At 41.9% G+C, this 17631-nt stretch overlaps 1 protein-coding gene across 2 annotated transcripts in view; it reads left to right on the top strand.

Moving 5' to 3' along the window:
- Positions 1 to 17631, top strand: part of UBE2V2 (ubiquitin conjugating enzyme E2 V2) — a 59019-nt gene that overhangs the window by 24855 nt on the left and 16533 nt on the right. Inside the window, exons 1-3 of one of the 2 annotated variants that reach the window (XM_026456199.1) lie at positions 953 to 1016; positions 9411 to 9559; positions 17227 to 17352. In XM_026456199.1, coding sequence (XP_026311984.1) covers positions 968 to 1016; positions 9411 to 9559; positions 17227 to 17352 — 324 coding nt within the window. In that variant the 5' untranslated portion in view covers positions 953 to 967. Of the gene's footprint in view, positions 1 to 952; positions 1017 to 9410; positions 9560 to 17226; positions 17353 to 17631 lie in introns of those variants that run through there. The other variant, XM_026456200.2, reaches the window with a different exon arrangement.

Below are 17631 nucleotides of genomic sequence, written 5' to 3'. Positions count from 1 at the left end.
AAAAAAAAAAAAAAAAAAAAAAAAAAGATTCTACAGTCCCAATAAATTTAAAATATCAATTGTAGGTTGTCTTTGGATCCATACTGATGTATATATGAGAGTTTTTTAATAATTATGATTAAAATATATGTGTTACTATTAGGTCTCCCCCACTCCTTTTTTTTTTTTTTTTAACTTATACACAATTAATATAATTCATGTAGTTTAAATGGGTTTATATAATGTTTTAAATTATGTGACATAGTTTGCCTGAATGTATACCAATTGACTTCTTTAAGTTTTTGCACTGCCAAATAAACATTTTTGTTCAGATTGCTTTTCCAACCCCCCTCCCTTCATTTATCTATTGCTGTGTAACAAATTATATCAAAATTTTGTGGCTTCAAACGATGACTGATTTTTTTCTCATAATATGGGAGTTGACTGGGTGGTTCTGCTGGTTTCACTTAGAGTCACTCACGTGGTTGCATCAAGTTGGTGAAGGGATAGGCTTATTGCCCGGGACACCTTGCTCCCCCTCCCTGCAGCCTCTGCAGGTGGCCAGTTAGGACTTCCTCACATCCTGGTGGTGTCAGGGTGTTCAGAATTCTTACATGACAGTTGTCTTCCAAAAGAACGAAAGCAGAAGTTAGCATTCCTCTTACAAGCGAGTGCCAAAACTGGCCTAGCATTGCTGCTTCCCTGTTTATTCTTTTTTTGGAGGCAGAGTCTCACTCTGTCGCCCAGGCTGTAGTGCAGTGGCACAGTCTCGGCTCACTGCTACTTCTGCCTCCCGGGTTCAAGCGATTCTCGTGCCTCAGCCTCCAAAGTAGCTGGACTACAGGTGTGCACTACCATACCCAGCTAATTTTTTTTTTTTGTATTTTTAGTAGAGATGGGGTTTCATCATGTTGGACAGGCTGGTCACAAACTCCTAACCTCAGGTGATCTGCCCACCTTGGCCTCCCAAAGTGCTGGGATTACAGGCATGAGCCACCATGCCCTGCCACTGCTTCCCTATTCTATTGATAAAACAGGTAGGAAGGCCTGCGTAGCTTGGAGGGGAGGAGGGGTGCGCCTGGGTCTGGAGGGTGGAGAATGGCTCACAGCACTCTGCAGGCATTCTGTGCCCTGGTACTGGTGTTTTGTCCTGAGGGGAAATTTCACAAAGTAGCATTTAAGTCAAATCATGCTACATATTTAAAAATTCTTGTTTTTTATGTGTGTGTGTGTGTGTACATATATGTATGTGTATATATATGTTTGTTTTTTTTTTCTTTGAGACTGGGTCTCATTCTGTCTCCCAGGCTGGAGTGCAGTAGCGTGATCTTGGCTCACTGCAACGTCCACCTCCCAGGTTCAAGTGATTCTCCTGCCTCAACCTCTGCAGGAGCTGGGATTACATGCTACTATGCCTGGCTAAATTTTTGTATTTTTAGTAGAGATGGGGTTTCACCACGTTGACCAGGCTGGTCTCGAACTCCTGACCTCAGGTGATCCGCCCAACTCAGCCTCCCAAAATTCTGGGATTACAGGTGTGAGCCACCACACCTAGCCAAAAATTCTTGTTATATTTTATCAAATTACCTCATCAGCAAGATTTCCAGTGTCACTAGTGATGAAAAATAAATTTTTTCACAGTTCTACCAACATTGTGTTAGGTTGTTTTTAATTTTTATTTTTTGATGGATGTGTAGTAATAACATTATTTTTTTACCCAGTGCTCAGAAATCGGCAACCTTGTAGTTCTTATAGTTTGCATATTTTTCTTATTTTCTTCTTTTATAGTTGTGTATCATATATTGTGTATCTATTGAGACAGAAAGTTCATGCATATACATACATTTACTACTTGATTAGTGGAACTAGCTATTGATACAGTTTTTTTTTTTTTTTTTTTTGAGACAGAGTTTCGCTCTTGTTGCCCAGGCTGGAGTGCAATGGCGCGATCTCGGCTCACTGCAGTCTCCGCCTCCCAAGTTCAAGTGATTCTCCTGCCTAAGCCTCCCAAATAGCTGGGACTACAGGCATGCACCACCACGCCCGGCTAATTTTTTGTATTTTTAGTAGAGATGGGGTTTCTCCATATTGGTCAGGCTGGTCTCGAACTCCCAACCTCAGGTGATCCGCTCGCCTCGGCCTCCCAAAGTGCTGGGATTACAGGCGTGAGCCACCGCGCCTGGCGGGGTTTTTGCTTTTTGAGACAGGTTCTTGCTCTGTCACCCAGGCTGGAGTGCAGTGCCACTATCTCAGCTCACTGCAACCTCCGCCTCTGGGGTTCAAGCAATTCTCTTGCCTCAGCCTCCTGAATAGTTGGGCATACAGGCATGTGCCACCATGACCAGCTAATTTTTGTATTTTTAGTAGAAATGGGCTTTTACTGTGTTGGCTAGGCTCCTCTTGAACTCCTGACCTCAAGTCAAGTGGTCCACCCCCTTGGCCTCCCAAAGTGTGAGATTATAGGCGTGAGCCACTGCGCCCAGCTGATACAGAGTTTTAGAAAATAGTTTAAAAAATTAGCTTGTGCCTGGCGCAGTGGCTCAAGCCTGTAATCCCAGCACTTTGGGAAGCCGAGGCGGGTGGATCACTTGAGGTCAGGAGTTTGAGACCAGCCTGGAAACATAGTGAAACCCCATCTCTACTAAAAATCCAGAAATTAGCCGGGCATTGTGGTGGGCGCCTGTAATCCCAGCTACTCAGGAGGCTGAGGCAGGAGAATCACTTAAACTCATGAGGCGGCAGTTGCAGTGAGCTGAGATCATGCCACTGCACTGTAGCCTGGGTGACAGGGTGAGACTCCATCTCAAAAAAAAAAAAATTGAAAGTTGTGTGCCTGTAATTATTACTTTTCTCCCTTTGCCTTTAATTTCTTTTTTTATTTTCCAAGACCAAGTCTCACTCTGTCACCCAGGCTAGAGTGCAGTGGCGTGAACAAACATGGCTCACTGAAACCTCTACCTCCCACGCTCAAGTGATCCTCCTATGTTAACCTCCAGAGCAGCTCAGACTACAGATGTGTGCCACCATGCCTGACTAATTTTTGCATTTTTTGTAGAGATGGGGTTTTGCCATGTTGCTCAGGCTCGTCTTGAACTCCTGGGCTCAAGCGATCCTCCCACCTTGGTGTCCCAAAATGTTAAGATTACAGGCATGAGCCACTACACTTGCCCAATTTTTTTTAAAAAAACATCTTAGGATAGGGTCATGTATGATGTTCTTAAGTAGTGCTCCAAATGAAATGAAGGAAGATTAAAGGAGGAAAATCAGACTTCACCTATTAGTGGGAGGAAAAGCAAAGAATTTGTGGCCATCTTTAATTTGGTACAGAGTATAACGATTCTTGACTCAAAAAAAAAAAGTGTGTGTGTGTATGTATGTGTGTGTGTGTATATATATATATATATATATATATATTTTTTTTTTTTTTCTTTTTGAGACAGACTCTCAGTCTGTTGCTGAGGAAGGAGTGCAGTGGCGCGGTCTTGGCTCACTGCAACCTCTGCCGCCCGGGTTCAAGCGATTCTCTTGCCTCAGTCTCCCGAGTAGCTTGGATTACAGGCGCGTACCACCACGCCCGGCTAATTTTTTGTATCTTTAGTAGAGACGGGGTTTCACCATCTTGGCTAGGCTGGTGTTGAACTCCTGATCTCATGATCTCCCCGCCTCGGCCTCCCAAATGCTGGGATTACAGGCATGAGCCACTGCCTGGCCGACTCAAAACTATTTTTTCAAGTGATGTTGATATGTAATATTTTACATATTTTGTGGGGTACATGGGATGTTTCATTGTGTGCATAGAATGTATAGATCAAGTCTCTGGGTATTTGTGGTATCCAGATTCTTGACTCATGACAGATAATATATATAAGGGTTGGCCAGGCGTTGTGGCTCACGCCTGTAATCCCAACACTTTGGGAGGCCGAGGCGGGTGGATCATGAGGTCAGGAGTTTGAGACCAGCCTGGCCAACATGGCGAAACCCCGTCTCTACTAAAAATACAAAAATTAGCCAGGCATTGTGGCAGGCACCTGTAATCCCAGCTACTCCAGAGGCCGGAGGCAAAGGTTGCAGTGAGCCAAGATCGTGCCATCGCACTCTGTCCTGGGCGACAAGAGCAAGACTCCGTCTCTAAAAAGAAAAATACATATATGGGTTATGAAGTTTTAGGAAGTGACATTTTGGGCATCAGAGGGATAGGTTGTTTCTTTTAGAATCAGTTTATGAAAGGCTAAGGCTTTAGAAATAATGTGTTTCAGCAGGGATTCTGACTAGGGATAGAGGTGGGGGACGGAGGCAAAGCGATAGGATTTCTCTTTTCTTTTGACTCTTCTAACCAGGGCAGTGGGTTGCCTTCCTGTGCTAGACTCTTGTGTGTTGGTCATTGAGATATATTGGGGTAGACAAAAAGTTGTATATACATCACTGATATGGTTTAGTCGAAGTATGCAAAGTATAAAAAGAAAACACTTTGCTCAGTCATCTAGCTAGGTTCTTAGTAGAGCAAAACTCTCACTTTATGCTGTTACCTCCTTTTTCTCGCTTCTCCTACTCTAATCGTGGTTTCTGTGTCTTGATGCCCTGCTGAAAATTAAGCTCCACAAGAGCAGGACTTCGACTATCACAGCAAGATTGGGGCCTAGCCACAATTCTTGGCTCACAATAGACATTTGGTGCTGTTTAAATGGAAATAAATAAATAAAACCAAAGAATTACAACAGTAAAATGAACCACAACTTTCTCAGTCAACTGAGTGCTTAGCACTTCTTCCCTGATCATCCTCTTTCTTGGTCTTTTATAACAGCTGATACTTTTCTCCTCCTCTTACCTCCCAATCCATTACGTTGCAGCAAAGTGAAGTTTATGTCCTCCCTGAATCCTCATTACTGCAGATAAAGGCTGAATTGCTAAGGGTGCCCTTCCAGGCCATTTCTGACTCTTTGCTCTCATACTCAGTTGCAGTCCCCAAACATTGCCCAGCATTCTGTCTCTCTTTTGTAATGTCCTCCCCATGCCTTTTTTTTGGCTCCACCCGCCCAATCCTCCCTTTTCTTTTTAAATATTTCAAACACCAGAAAAATATGTGAATATACATGTACCCACCCTGGCTGTTCACATTCTAATAAATTCTTGCTTCAGATTGTTTTTTGGAAATAGAACATTTCTAGTACATTTAAAGTCCTATTTTCCCTTCTAAATCCTAGGCCACTTTCTCTTTGCCAAGAGATCATCAATATCCTGATTTTTTATTATTTGTATTTATTTATTTATTTTGAGAGAGAGTCAGACTCTGTCACCCAAAATGGAGTGTAGTGGCGTGATCTTGGCTTACTACAACCTCTGCTCCCTGTTCAAGTGATCCTCCCGCCTTAGCCTCCTGAGTATCTGGAACTATAGTGCATACCACCATGCCCAGCTAATTATTATTATTATTATTATTTTTTGAGATGCAGTCTCGCTCTCTCTCCCAGGCTGGAGTGCAGTGGCGCAGTCTTGGCTTACTGCAACCTCCGCCTCCCGGGTTCAACTGATTCTCCTGCCTCAGCCTCTCAGGTAGCTGGGACTACAGACGCACGCCACCATGCCTGGCTAATTCTTTTGTATTTTTAGTAGAGATGGGGTTTCACCATGTTGGCCAGGCTGGTCTCAAACTCCTGACCTCAAATGATCCACCTGCCTCAGCCTCTCAAAGTACTGGGATTACCGGTGTGAGCTACCACACCCAGCCTCCCAGCTAATTTTTTGTATTTTTAGTAGAGACAGGGTTTCACCGTGTTGACCAGGCTGGTGTCGAACTCAAGTGATTTGCCCATTTCAGTCTCCCAAAGTGTTGGGATTACAGGCATGAGCCAGCACACCTGGCCCAATAATCCTGATTTTTTTTTTTTTTTTTTTTTTGAGACAGAGTCTTGCTCTGTCACCCAGGCTGAAGTGCAGTGGCATGATCTCAGCTCACCACAACCTCTGCCTCCTGGGCTCATGCGATTCTCCTGCCTCAGGAGAAGTTTTAGTAGAGACAGGTTTGTATTTTTAGTAGAGATGGGTTTCACCATGTTAACCAGGCTGGTCTCAAACTCCTGCCCTCAGGTGATCCACCTGCCTTGGCCTCCTAAAGTGTTGGGATTACAGGCGTGAGCCACTGCTTCGCCCGACCCCTGATTTTTAAATATCTTTTCCACTAACACCTTTATACTTTTTGCTACATATGTATATATGTATAAAAACTACATTTGTTTATAGCTTCTATACCAGTGTATTCTAACTGCAGCAGTGAATGAACTTCCAATATCTACATCTTTGCCCAGATTAAGAATTATCAGACTTAATCTTTGTCAGTTTGGTGGCTAGAATAAGCTGCTACGTTTCCCTGATTACTGATGAGGTTGACAATATTTTTATGTTTGTTGGTCATTACTGTTTTCTGTAAACCTTATTCCTAATATGTTCTCATTGTTCTCTAGGGTTTTCTTTTCCTTGTTGATTTCTAGGAGGAATTCTTTCTGTATTTTGAATAACATTCTTGTCTGCTGTTTGTTATTCATATCTTTTTTCAGTCTGTGGCTTATCTTTTCATTTAATCTGCCTATAATTGATTTTTATATATATTATGAGATCAGATTAGGTTCTAATTTTATTTTTTCATATTGGTAAAATGTTCCAACACCATTAACTTTTCCTACTTTTTCTTTTTTCTCTTTTGAGACAGAGTTTCACTCTGTGGCCCAGGCTGGAGTGCAGTGGTACGATCACAGATCACTGCAGCCTTGACCTCCCCGGGCTCAGGTGATCCTCGCCTCCTGAATAGCTGGGACCACAGGCATGTGCCAGCCACCACACCTGGCTAATTTTTGTATTTTTTTAGAGATGGGGTCTTGCCATGTTGCCCAGGCTGGTTTCCAGCTCCTGGGCTCAGTTGATTGGCCCACCTTGGCCTCTCAGAATGCTGGGTTTACAAGTGTGAGCCACCATGCCTAGACTTTTCTACTTTTTTTTGTTTGTTTTTTTTTTGAAATAACTTTAGATTTGCAGAAAAGTTACATAAGTAGTACAAAGGATTCCCATATACCTTCATGCAGATCCATCAAATATTAATGTTTAATATTTTTGCTTGCTCCTGTGTGTACTCTCTTCCCCCCTCCCTCCACATTCGATTTTGTTTTTTGGGGGAACCATTCAAGAGTAAGTTAACAGATACTGTCTCTTCACCCCTACATACTTCAACTAGGACATTTTCCTACAATGTAATTGTTAAAACCAGGAAATTAATGTTGAGAAAGGACTGTTATCTACCAGCCCTATTCAGATTTCACCACTACTGTTCTTTAAAGCAAAATAATGACAATAATATTTTTCCTGATAACCAAGGTTGCATTTACTTGTCATGCCTCTAGTCTCTTTACTGACTTTTAGTGTTGCCTCTACTAAAAAGCACATTTTCATATATGATATGTCTGCTTTGGGGCTTTTCTTTTTCATTAGTCTGTTCATTTCTGCACTAATTCCGTATTTTCTTAATGATTTCTTTAGCTGATGAGGAAGTCTTAAAATCTAGGAAAGTGTCCCCTCTGTTTTGTTTTCTTTTTGTTTTTGAGACAGTCTTGCTCTGTCTCCCAGGCAGGGGCTTGATCTCAGCTCACTTCAACCTCCACCTCCTGGGTTCAAGCAATTCTCCTGCCTCAGCCTCCCATGTTGCTGGTTGGGATTACAGGTGTGCACCACCATGCCTGGCTAAATTTTGTATTTTTAGTAGAGATAGGGTTTCATCATGTTGGCCAGGCTGCTCTTTTTTTTTTTCTTTTTTTTTTTTCGTAAGATGGAGTCTCGCTCTGTCGCCCAGGGTGGAGTGCAGTGGCGTGATCTCAGCTCACTGCAAGCTCTGCCTCCCGGGTTCACGCCATTCTCCTGCCTCAGCCTCCGGAGTAGCTGGGACTACAGGCACCCGCCACCACGCCTGGCTAATTTTTGGTATTTTTAGTAGAGACGGGGTTTCACCGTGTTAGCCACGACGGTCTCGATCTCCTGACCTCGTGATCCACCCGCCTCGACCTCCCAAAGTGCTGGGATTACTGACGTGAGCCACTGTGCCCGGCTTCTTTTTTTTTTTTTTAAGACAGAGTCTCACTCTGTCGCCTAGGCTAGAGTGCAGTGGTGCAATCTCGGCTCACTGCAGCCTCCGCCTCTGGAACATTAAATGTTCCAGACCAGTCTGGCCAACATGGTGAAACTCCATCTTTACTGAAAATACAAAAATTAGCCGGGCATGGTGGCGCACGCCTGTAATCCCAGCTATTTGAGAAGCTGAGGCAGGAGAATAGCTTGAACCTGGGAGGTAGAGGTTGCCTCGGCTACGAGCGAGACTCACACACACAAGATAACACAGCAGGTGTATGAGGAACTTTAAATGTCTTTCCTAACTTACTGTATGCAAATGAAAGTAGATACTTAAGAAATTGTCTAAAAATATTTAGTAAACCCATTTCTACACAGACAAAAGTTCTGAGAAATCAGGCTAAAGTAACCTCAAATTTATAAGGTTTGATTAATAAATATTTACCTTTGCATATACACAAAAGCAAAAAAAATTAGGAATACTTTCAATTTCAATAAATTGAAATCAAGTACAAATTTTGACTCCCCTTTCTAAACTGAATAAACTCTTAAAAAGCAGACACACTTTACTTGTGTAAACACACTTTTTTTTTTTTAAACGGAGTTTCACTCTTGTTGCCCAGGCTGGAGTGCAATGGTGTCATCTCGGCTCACCGCAACCCACACCTTCCGGGTTCAAGCGATTCTCCTGCCTCAGCCTCCCAAGTAGCTGGGATTACAGGCATGCACCACCATGCCTGGCTAATTTTGTATTTCAAGTAGAGATGGGGTTTCTCCACGTTGATCATGCTGGTCACGAACTCGCGATCTGACAGATTCTGTTTTCACATGCCCCCACATGGGTGGGACTGCTTCAGGATTCTAAAAGACAGTACCTTCTGGTGCACTTTCTAAGATGGAACATAATTCTACTCTTTAAAAATCATATAGAGAGTATATATTAATGAACTTTGGCTTTTATTAACTTTCTGGTCATGGCTGTTTGTTTGATGCAGAGTCCTTGACTCTAACAGAAACCTCAAGTAGGGAAAACGTTCACTTTCTAACGATTTCCTTATGATTAATTGACATGTCAGTATAAAATGGATGAGGAATTTATACGCGTTGTATACTGCTGTTAATGTTTGGTACAGTGCTTTCTTTAGGGTTTTCATTTTGAGGGGTTATTAGATCCAGCATTTTCTGGAGCAGAATGCCTTTTAAAGGGAATTTTGTCTTTTTGGGAAATAATTTATAAAAGTTAATTTGGAAAAAGCTGAATTTAAATATGTGTAGCTCTTAAAATTATGAGCTTTTTACATTTACACTGACGTTCTTTTGTATAGGAGTTAAAGTTCCTCGTAATTTTCGCTTGTTGGAAGAACTTGAAGAAGGACAAAAAGGAGTAGGCGATGGTACGGTTAGCTGGGGCCTTGAAGATGATGAAGATATGACACTTACAAGGTGGACAGGCATGATTATTGGGCCACCAAGGGTCAGTGTTATAAATTATATTTTTTCTATTAATACTTATTGTTACTTTAGAGTTAACATTTAATTTTCTACTATTGATATTAAAATAAGCAATTATGACAACTTCTAAAATAGTTCCTTTTTAATCTATTTTGTTTACCACATGCAGGATATAATGCTTGATTACGTAGAGGATTGCGGGGAAGAAGGTTGATACAGTCATTGCCATCAAAGTTTTGCAGTTTAGTAAAGGAGAAAAAATCAGTACAAATTGACAGATTCTAAATATGACAGAGCAAGTTCACTGCGGGACTTTAGAATATGTTTCTTCTAGCTGGAATAATTGAGGAAGGCTGAACAGTGGAGGAAGTTGCCTTTGGAATGAGCGCTAAAGGACTGACTGGTAGGATTTCAGAAGGTGGTGATGGGGATGGAGAACATTCCAGATAGAGAGGACAAAAGGTGAGGAAATGGAGGGGGTATGCGGGGAGAGCAGTCATTTTGACGTAACATGTTACTAACCTCTGGTGTGAACCTGAGGGTTTCTAAATTGGTTTGTATTGAGTGCATGTTGCTATTTGCCCTCTGACACTTCACATGCCATAGAAATGCTGTAGGTCTCAGTTTCTTCATCTATAAAAAGTCTATGATTCTTACACTTTTTTCTAGTATGGTTGGCAACTGGCCCATTGTACTTTGTCTTAGGTCTTTCTTGGGTTTATGAAGTTTTATTTTTACTCAAAGTCTTTTTATCTAGCTTGGGATTGTTTTTTTTTTTTTTTTTACGTTGCATTCCTTACTTAATGGTCCCATCCACTGCACTCCTTGCAGTGAATCTTTGAAATAGGTGTCTGTAATGTTTTTGGCTTGTTGGAAAGAGCACACATTTGAAGGGTTTTTCAAGTCTTTGGTTTTGTATACTGGTTGCTACCTTATGATGAGAGCATTTCAACCGTTTTGCTGTTGGGTAGAGTTTAGAGTTCCTTATGATGATGATGATGATGATGATGATGATTATTGAGACAATATCTTGTTCAGTCACCCAGGCAGTGGTGTGATCTCAGCATACTGCAGTCTCAGCCTCCTGGGCTCAAGCGATCCTTCCACCTCAGCCTCCTGAGGTGGTGTGCACCACCACTGCTGGCTAATATTTGTAGTTTTTGTAGAGATGGGGTTTCACCATGTAGACCAGGCTGGTCTCAAACTCCTGGTGATGATGATCCACCTGCCGTGGCTTCCCAAAATGCTGGGATTACAGGTGTGAGCCACCGCACCCAGCCCCTCCTGATTATTACAAAAGAAAAATGTATCAGGTAATTAGCAACATTAATTATAGAGAATGAATTAGTGTATGTTTTATGTTGTTTTCTGGTGTTCCTTTGCAAAATTCATGCACACTCCTAAACTGATAGGCTCCCTGTGTCCCTTGCTCTATTTTTTCCTAAAGACATTTGAGGAAGGAAATATAATATTGATGGATAGAGTTCCTTATAACTTGGTATGCATAATGAAAACCTTGATTTTTACTGCCTGTGAACGTTATTACTATGGTCTGTTCGGTTAAAAAAAGTGCCAAATTTGGTTATAATTGATGAACATTCTGACTTACTGATTTGAAGATTTAACAGTCAGAACTTGGTAGAATATAAATTTGGAATTATTTAGATTTGGTTTTTCTCCAGCCACTGCCTGCAGCAGACTTTATTCTTTAAGAATGTTTTGGAGTTCATCAGTGGTCTTGTGGGCTGACCCACAGCACAGTTCCTAGCTGTGGTGGACCGGCTCCTGCTTGGTCTTTCACCCGGTTGGGGCCCCCTGTCGGATGCCCCAACTAGTTGCCATTCCTGGTGTCACTGAACCTCAGGAAACTCCATCCACTGGGGTGGGGGTGAAGGCTGCTTCTCCGCAACTCTCTCCTCGCTCAAGGGGCACAGGGCACACAGACAGAGAGTGTGTCTCCACAGAGAGTGGAGGGCTACAGCGGTCCTCCACTCTCTGTGGTTGGTGGTTTTGGAGCTGCAGGGGAGAAAAGGTCGTAATAGCTTTTCCTCACCTGTCTCAAGCTTCACTGCTGAGGCACTTATAATAAAAGGCAGAGAAAAGCATACAAATTTATTTAAGTTTTACATGACATGGGAACATTCAGAAAGGAAGACCCAAAGAAACAGGGAAACCTGCGTATTTTTATGCTAAAGTTGATGAAGAGTGGACAGTGACGCAACAGCGTGATTGGATCTGATGGTAACACACTAGGTAATAAACTGGGGAACTTACCAGGGCCTGTTTGTTCAGATTATGTCTGAACAAATCTGTCTATGGATTTGTCTATGGATTTCATTCCTTTCTTGGCATAAGACAAGACCCCTTTGGAGTGGTTCTCATGACCTACTTCATGGGGAGGTCAGCTAGATTTTAGGGTCTGCTTCAGGGGAGAAGGGGGCGAAGGTAAGGTAAGAGTAACCTTGCTTCTGCTGTTTTCTTAAGTGCCAAGGTGCCGTATTTTGGGATAGTGTGTCTTGAACCTCATTAAAGACCCGCTCACTTCCTTTGAGTGCCAGGCAGAGGTAGGAGGGTGTGCCCTGCAAAGGCACAGACTTCTTCTGGAGCTGGCCTCTGCTCACCACCTGATGATCTTCTCTGCATCACCCTCTCTCAGTTCTCTTGAAAGCAGGAGGTTATAGCAGGTATATTCAGTTGCCTTTTCATAAAACAGGCAGGAGTTGGTGTCTTACCACAGTTGTTTTCTCCTTAGAAGGTGTGATGTTGAGAACAATTTTGTCTCCAGGGTAGAGTACCTACATCTGGCCAGAAGAAGAGGAAGACTTTTTTGTTTGTTTGTTTTTGAGACGGAGTTTGGTTCTTGTTGCCCAGGCTGGAGTGCAATGGTGTGATCTTGGCTCACTGCAACCTCTGCCTCCCAGGTTCAAGTGGTTCTCCTGCCTCAGCCTCCCTAGTAGCTGGGATTACAGGCATATGCCACCACACCCAGCTAATTTTGTGTGTGTGTGTGTGTGTGTGTGTGTATATATATATATATATATTTTTTTTTTTTTTTTGTGAGACAGAGTCTTGCTCAGTCGCTCAGGCTGCAGTGCAGTGGTGCGATCTCGGCTCGCCACCGCATCTGCCTCCTGGGTTCACGCCATTCTCCTGCCTCAGCCTCCCGAGTAGCTGGGACTATAGGGACCCACCACCATGCCCTTTTAATTTTTTATATTTTTAGTAGAGACGGGGTTTCACTGTGTTAGCCAGGATGGTCTCGATCTCCTGACCTCGTGATCCGCCCACCTCGGCCTCCCAGAGTGCTGGGATTACATGCGTGAGCCACTGCAACTGGCCTAATTTTGTATTTTTAGTAGAGACGGGATTTCTCCGTGTTGGTCAGGCTGGTCTCAGCCTGACCTCAGGTGATCTGCCCACCTCGGCCTTCCCAAAGTGCTGGGATTACAGGCGTGAACCACCATGCCCGGTTGAGAGGAAGAAGACTTTTAATATATTGTTACATGGTTGGTTGTTTTTTATTTTTGTTTTATTTTATTTTGAGATAGTCTCACTCTGTCACCCAGGTTCAAGTGTAGTGGCCCGATCACAGCTTACAGCCTTAACCCCCTGGGCTCAAGCAATCCTCCCACCTCAGCCTTCTGAGTAGCTGGTACTATAGGGGCACACCACCATACCTGGCTAATTTGCGTGTGTGTGTGTAGAGACAGGGGTCTCACTATGTTGACAAGATGGGTCTCAAACTCCTGGGCTCAAATGGCCCTCATGCCTTGGCTTGCCAAAGTGCTAGGATTATAGGCATGAACCACTGTGCCTGGCCAGTTGTCTTTTATTTTTTATACTTTATTGACTAAAGGTCCCTCTTTTTTTTTTGAGACGGAGTTTCGCTCTTGTTGCCCAGGCTGGAGTGCAATGGCACGATCTTGGCTTACCACAACCTCTGCCTCCCAGGTTCAAGCGATTCTCCTGCCTCAGGCTACTGAGTAGCTGGGATTACAGGCATGCACCACCATGCCCGGCTGATTTTGTAGTTTTAGTAGAGATGGGATTTCTCCATGTTGGTCAGGCTGGTCTCGAACTCCCGACCTCAGGTGATCCGCTTGCTCGGCCTCCCAAATTGTTAGGATTACAGGCGTGAGCCAACGCATCCAGCCAGATCCCTCATTTTTTATGTTCTAGTATTTATTTGGATTTATATGATTAGCAGTTTTGTTTTTCTATGTTTCTGTGTTCAGTTTTCTGAAGCAATATTTGTTGTCACTAGAGTTTAGTACTTTTTCAAGTTTTCTCATATGTAAATGAAGGTACTGTCTCCATCTTTAAAATAGAAACAGTATGAGAATTAAGTGAAATAATGGTTACATAATAGGAGAATACCTGAGTACTTGACTTAGTAAATATTAGTTTGTTTTTCTCCTCTTTTTTTTTTTTTTGCTCTTGCTTTTTGTTAAGTAACAGGAAAACTTGGCTGTTAATTTAATTTTTTTTTTGAGACAGTCTTGCTCTGCCACCCAGGCTGGAGTGCAGTGGCTTGATGTCAGCTCACTGCAACCGCCACCTCCTAAGTTCAGGTGATTCTCCTGCCTCAGCCTCCTGACTAGCTGGGATTACAGGCGTGTGCTACCAATTTTTGTCTTTTTAGTAGAGACGGGGTTTCACCATGTTGGTCAGTCTGGTCTCGAACTCCTGACCTCAGGCAGTACGCCTGCCTTTGGCCTCCCAAAGTGCTGGGATTATAGGCATGAGCCACCATGCCCAGCCTGTTAATTTAAAATTTAGAGGGGATAAAATCAAAGGTGTCAGAAGTTAGGGTGATATTTACTGTAAGCGTTGGATTAGATTAATAGGGTAGCTTTGGGATTAAATTTTTTTTCTTTTTCTTTTTTTTTTTTTTTGAGACGGAGTCTCCCTCTGTCCCCCAGGCTGGAGTGTAGTGGCCCGATCTCAGCTCACTGCAAGCTCCGCCTCCCGGGTTTACGCCATTCTCCTGCCTCAGCCTCCCGAGTAAGCTGGGACTATAGGTGCCTGCCACCTCGCCCGGCTAGTTTTTTGTATTTTTTAGTAGAGACGGGGTTTCACCATGTTAGCCAGGATGGTCTCGATCTCCTGACCTCGTGATCCGCCCGTCTCGGCCTCCCAAAGTGCTAGGATTACAGGCTTGAGCCACCGCGCCCGGCCCCTTTTTCTTTTTGAGATGGAGTCTCACTCTGTCACCCAGGCTGGAGTGCAGTGGCGCAGTCTCAGCTCACTGCAAACTCCGCCTCCTGGGTTCCTGCCATTCTCCTGCCTCAGCCTCCCGAGTAGCTGGGACTACAGGCGCCCACCACCGCACCCAGCTAATTTTTTGTATTTTTAATAGAGACGGGGTTTCACCGTGGTCTCGATCTTCTGACTCGTGATCTGCCTCGGCCCCCCAAAGTGTTGGGATTACAGGTGTGAGCCACCACGCCCAGCCTAAAATTTGTTTTCTTAACATAAAATCCTTCAGAAAAGGGCTTTGGTTTTTTGTTTGTTTGTTTTTTAACTTAAAAGGAATTGAGGTAGAATTTACATGTAGTGAAATGCACAGATGGGCAGTGAGTTTGACAAATGTAGCTTGTTATCCCTACGGAAATACAGAACATTCCCGTCATTCCAGAAAGCTCCCTGTGCCCTGTCCCACACCCACCCCTGCTTCCTGCACCTGAGAGATTTGCATGTTGTAAAGCTTTGATAAGTAGGGTCACGTAGTGTGTACACTTATGGTTCTTGTCTTTACTCAGCATGAAGTCTGGGCAATTCAGTTGTGTTATCTCAGGTAATAGGAGTGTGTTTCTTTTTATTGTTGAATAGTATTTTACTATATGGATATACCACAGTGTGTTTATCAGTTTTTTTATGGACATTTGGATTTAATCTACTTTATTGCTTTTACAAATAAAGCTGCTATGGACATTCTTGTAGAAGTCTTTTTGTGAACATGTTTGTTTCCATTTCGTTTGGGTAAATGCCTAGGAATAGAATTGCTGTATCAGGGCCGGGCGCGGTGGCTCGCGCCGGTAATCCCAGCACTTTGGGAGGCCGAGGCGGGCGGATCAAGAGGTCAGGAGATGGAGACCATCCTGGCTAACATGGTGAAACCCCGTCTCTACTAAAAATACCAAAAATTAGCCAGGCTTGGTGGCGGGTGCCTGTAGTCCCAGCTACTTGGGAGGCTGAGGCAGGAGAATGGCATGAACCCGGGAGGCGGAGCTTGCAGTGAGTCGAGATCGCTCTACTGCACTCCAACCTGGGCAACAGCGAGACTCCATCTCAAAAAAAAAAAGAATTGCTCTATCATAGGGGAGTCTGATATGCATCCAGATTGGAGAATCACAGCCAAGATAATCTTGAGATCTATCTGATTTTAGTCATTTTTATATATTGAAAGTACTGGGGATATTATTAATATTTGCTTGCTGTTAATCTCAGATAAGTTTTATATATCTTTTTTCTTAAAAGCATTGAAATATTTAATAACATACATATAAGATTGTTGCATAGGTTTTACATTAGAGTAGTTTAATACTGCAAATCTGACCTCCATTTGGATAGCTCTTGTTTATGGGGATGGGATCAGTTTCAGTAGGTGAGATCTGTAGATGGTTGATTAGCTTCCTCCCTCTCTGGTCTTATTCAGCAGCCAGCAGGTATGAAATTTTTCACTTTCATTTATTTATGTATATATTTTTATGTTATTTTAATTATAATTTAGAAAATTTATTAAAATTTCAATAATTATAAATTCTCTTTAAAACAATTTTTTTCTTTTTAATCTCCTGAGTCAAGGTGAGGATTCATTTATTTTTTACTTTGCTGTTTTAATGGTACACTAATAAGTTAACCAAGTGAACAAAAGCCATAGGAGAAAGAAGAGCTAATTTATAGGCATGAAAATAAGCCCTGGATAATCTAGAAGCTTTAAGTTTGATACCTATTTGAAAATGATGTGTAAACATAAAGTTTGCTATTGTATCTCTGAATTCAGATAATGGGATTTAATGAACCTCAAAATTAATGAAGTAGCAACGTAAGTATAACTAACAGGAGACATAAAATAATTATGTTTTATTGCTGCACAATGGTATAATGTGGGGTTTTCTGTTTTGCTAGAAGTTATTGATTGCCATATTAAGTAGGATGATCATATAATTTGTTATCCAACAAGACCCTTTTGAGAATGAAAACAGGCACTATTAATAGTCAATTCTGGAACAATAGGAATAAGCAGAACTGTTGTGTAAAACAAAAACCGTCATATGTGTTTGACACAAGTCTCAAGTAGCCCCTCCCTCTACAATGTAAACTTTTTAGCAAAATCTAAATTTAAGTGGTTTGGTTTTTCCTTTTTCCTTCTTCCTTCTAATTTGTTACAGGCATCATTTTTATCACAAAAGCAAGTTGTGATCATATTGATAATACTTTGTAGAATTAATTTTGTAAGATCTCATGGAATTAATTTTGTAAAATCTCAATTTTTAAGTATGCTTATTGCATTTTTTCTCACCATATAGGTGAAATAAATTTGAATGTGGAAAAATAAATTCTTAATCATAAACACTGTCTTATCAAGTACATTCATATTGTACTTTTCCTTTTTTTTTTTAGTGCTTAGACATTAATATTTTACGTATTATTATTTTGATTGTCCTTTTGTTTTTTGCCTTCCAGACAAATTATGAAAACAGAATATATAGCCTGAAAGTAGAATGTGGACCTAAATACCCAGAAGCTCCTCCGTCAGTTAGATTTGTAACAAAAATTAATATGAATGGAATAAATAATTCCAGTGGGATGGTAAGTTAATATAGTCATTTTGGTTTTATATAACATAATGTATAAAGTTATATGTTAATTATACATACAGCATAATATGTGTAAGATATTAATATGTAGTTAGGAGAAAGTTTTTAAAAGAGGACTTTTGTTAAGCCAGAAGTCTAAAGAAGGTTGCATTGTGTTGTTTTTATTTTATTAACATAAATTAGGCCATCCTTAAAAACCTAATGTGCTTGCCTGGAATAGATGTATGTGGTGGTTAAAACTTTTTTTTTTCTTTCTTTTTTTTTTCTGGAA

Source organism: Piliocolobus tephrosceles, chromosome 7 (genome assembly GCF_002776525.5).
Source record: "Piliocolobus tephrosceles isolate RC106 chromosome 7, ASM277652v3, whole genome shotgun sequence".
Taxonomy (NCBI): domain Eukaryota; kingdom Metazoa; phylum Chordata; class Mammalia; order Primates; family Cercopithecidae; genus Piliocolobus; species Piliocolobus tephrosceles.
The sequence above is the reverse complement of the archived record's forward strand: the minus strand, read 5'-3'. Positions and strand labels throughout refer to the sequence as shown.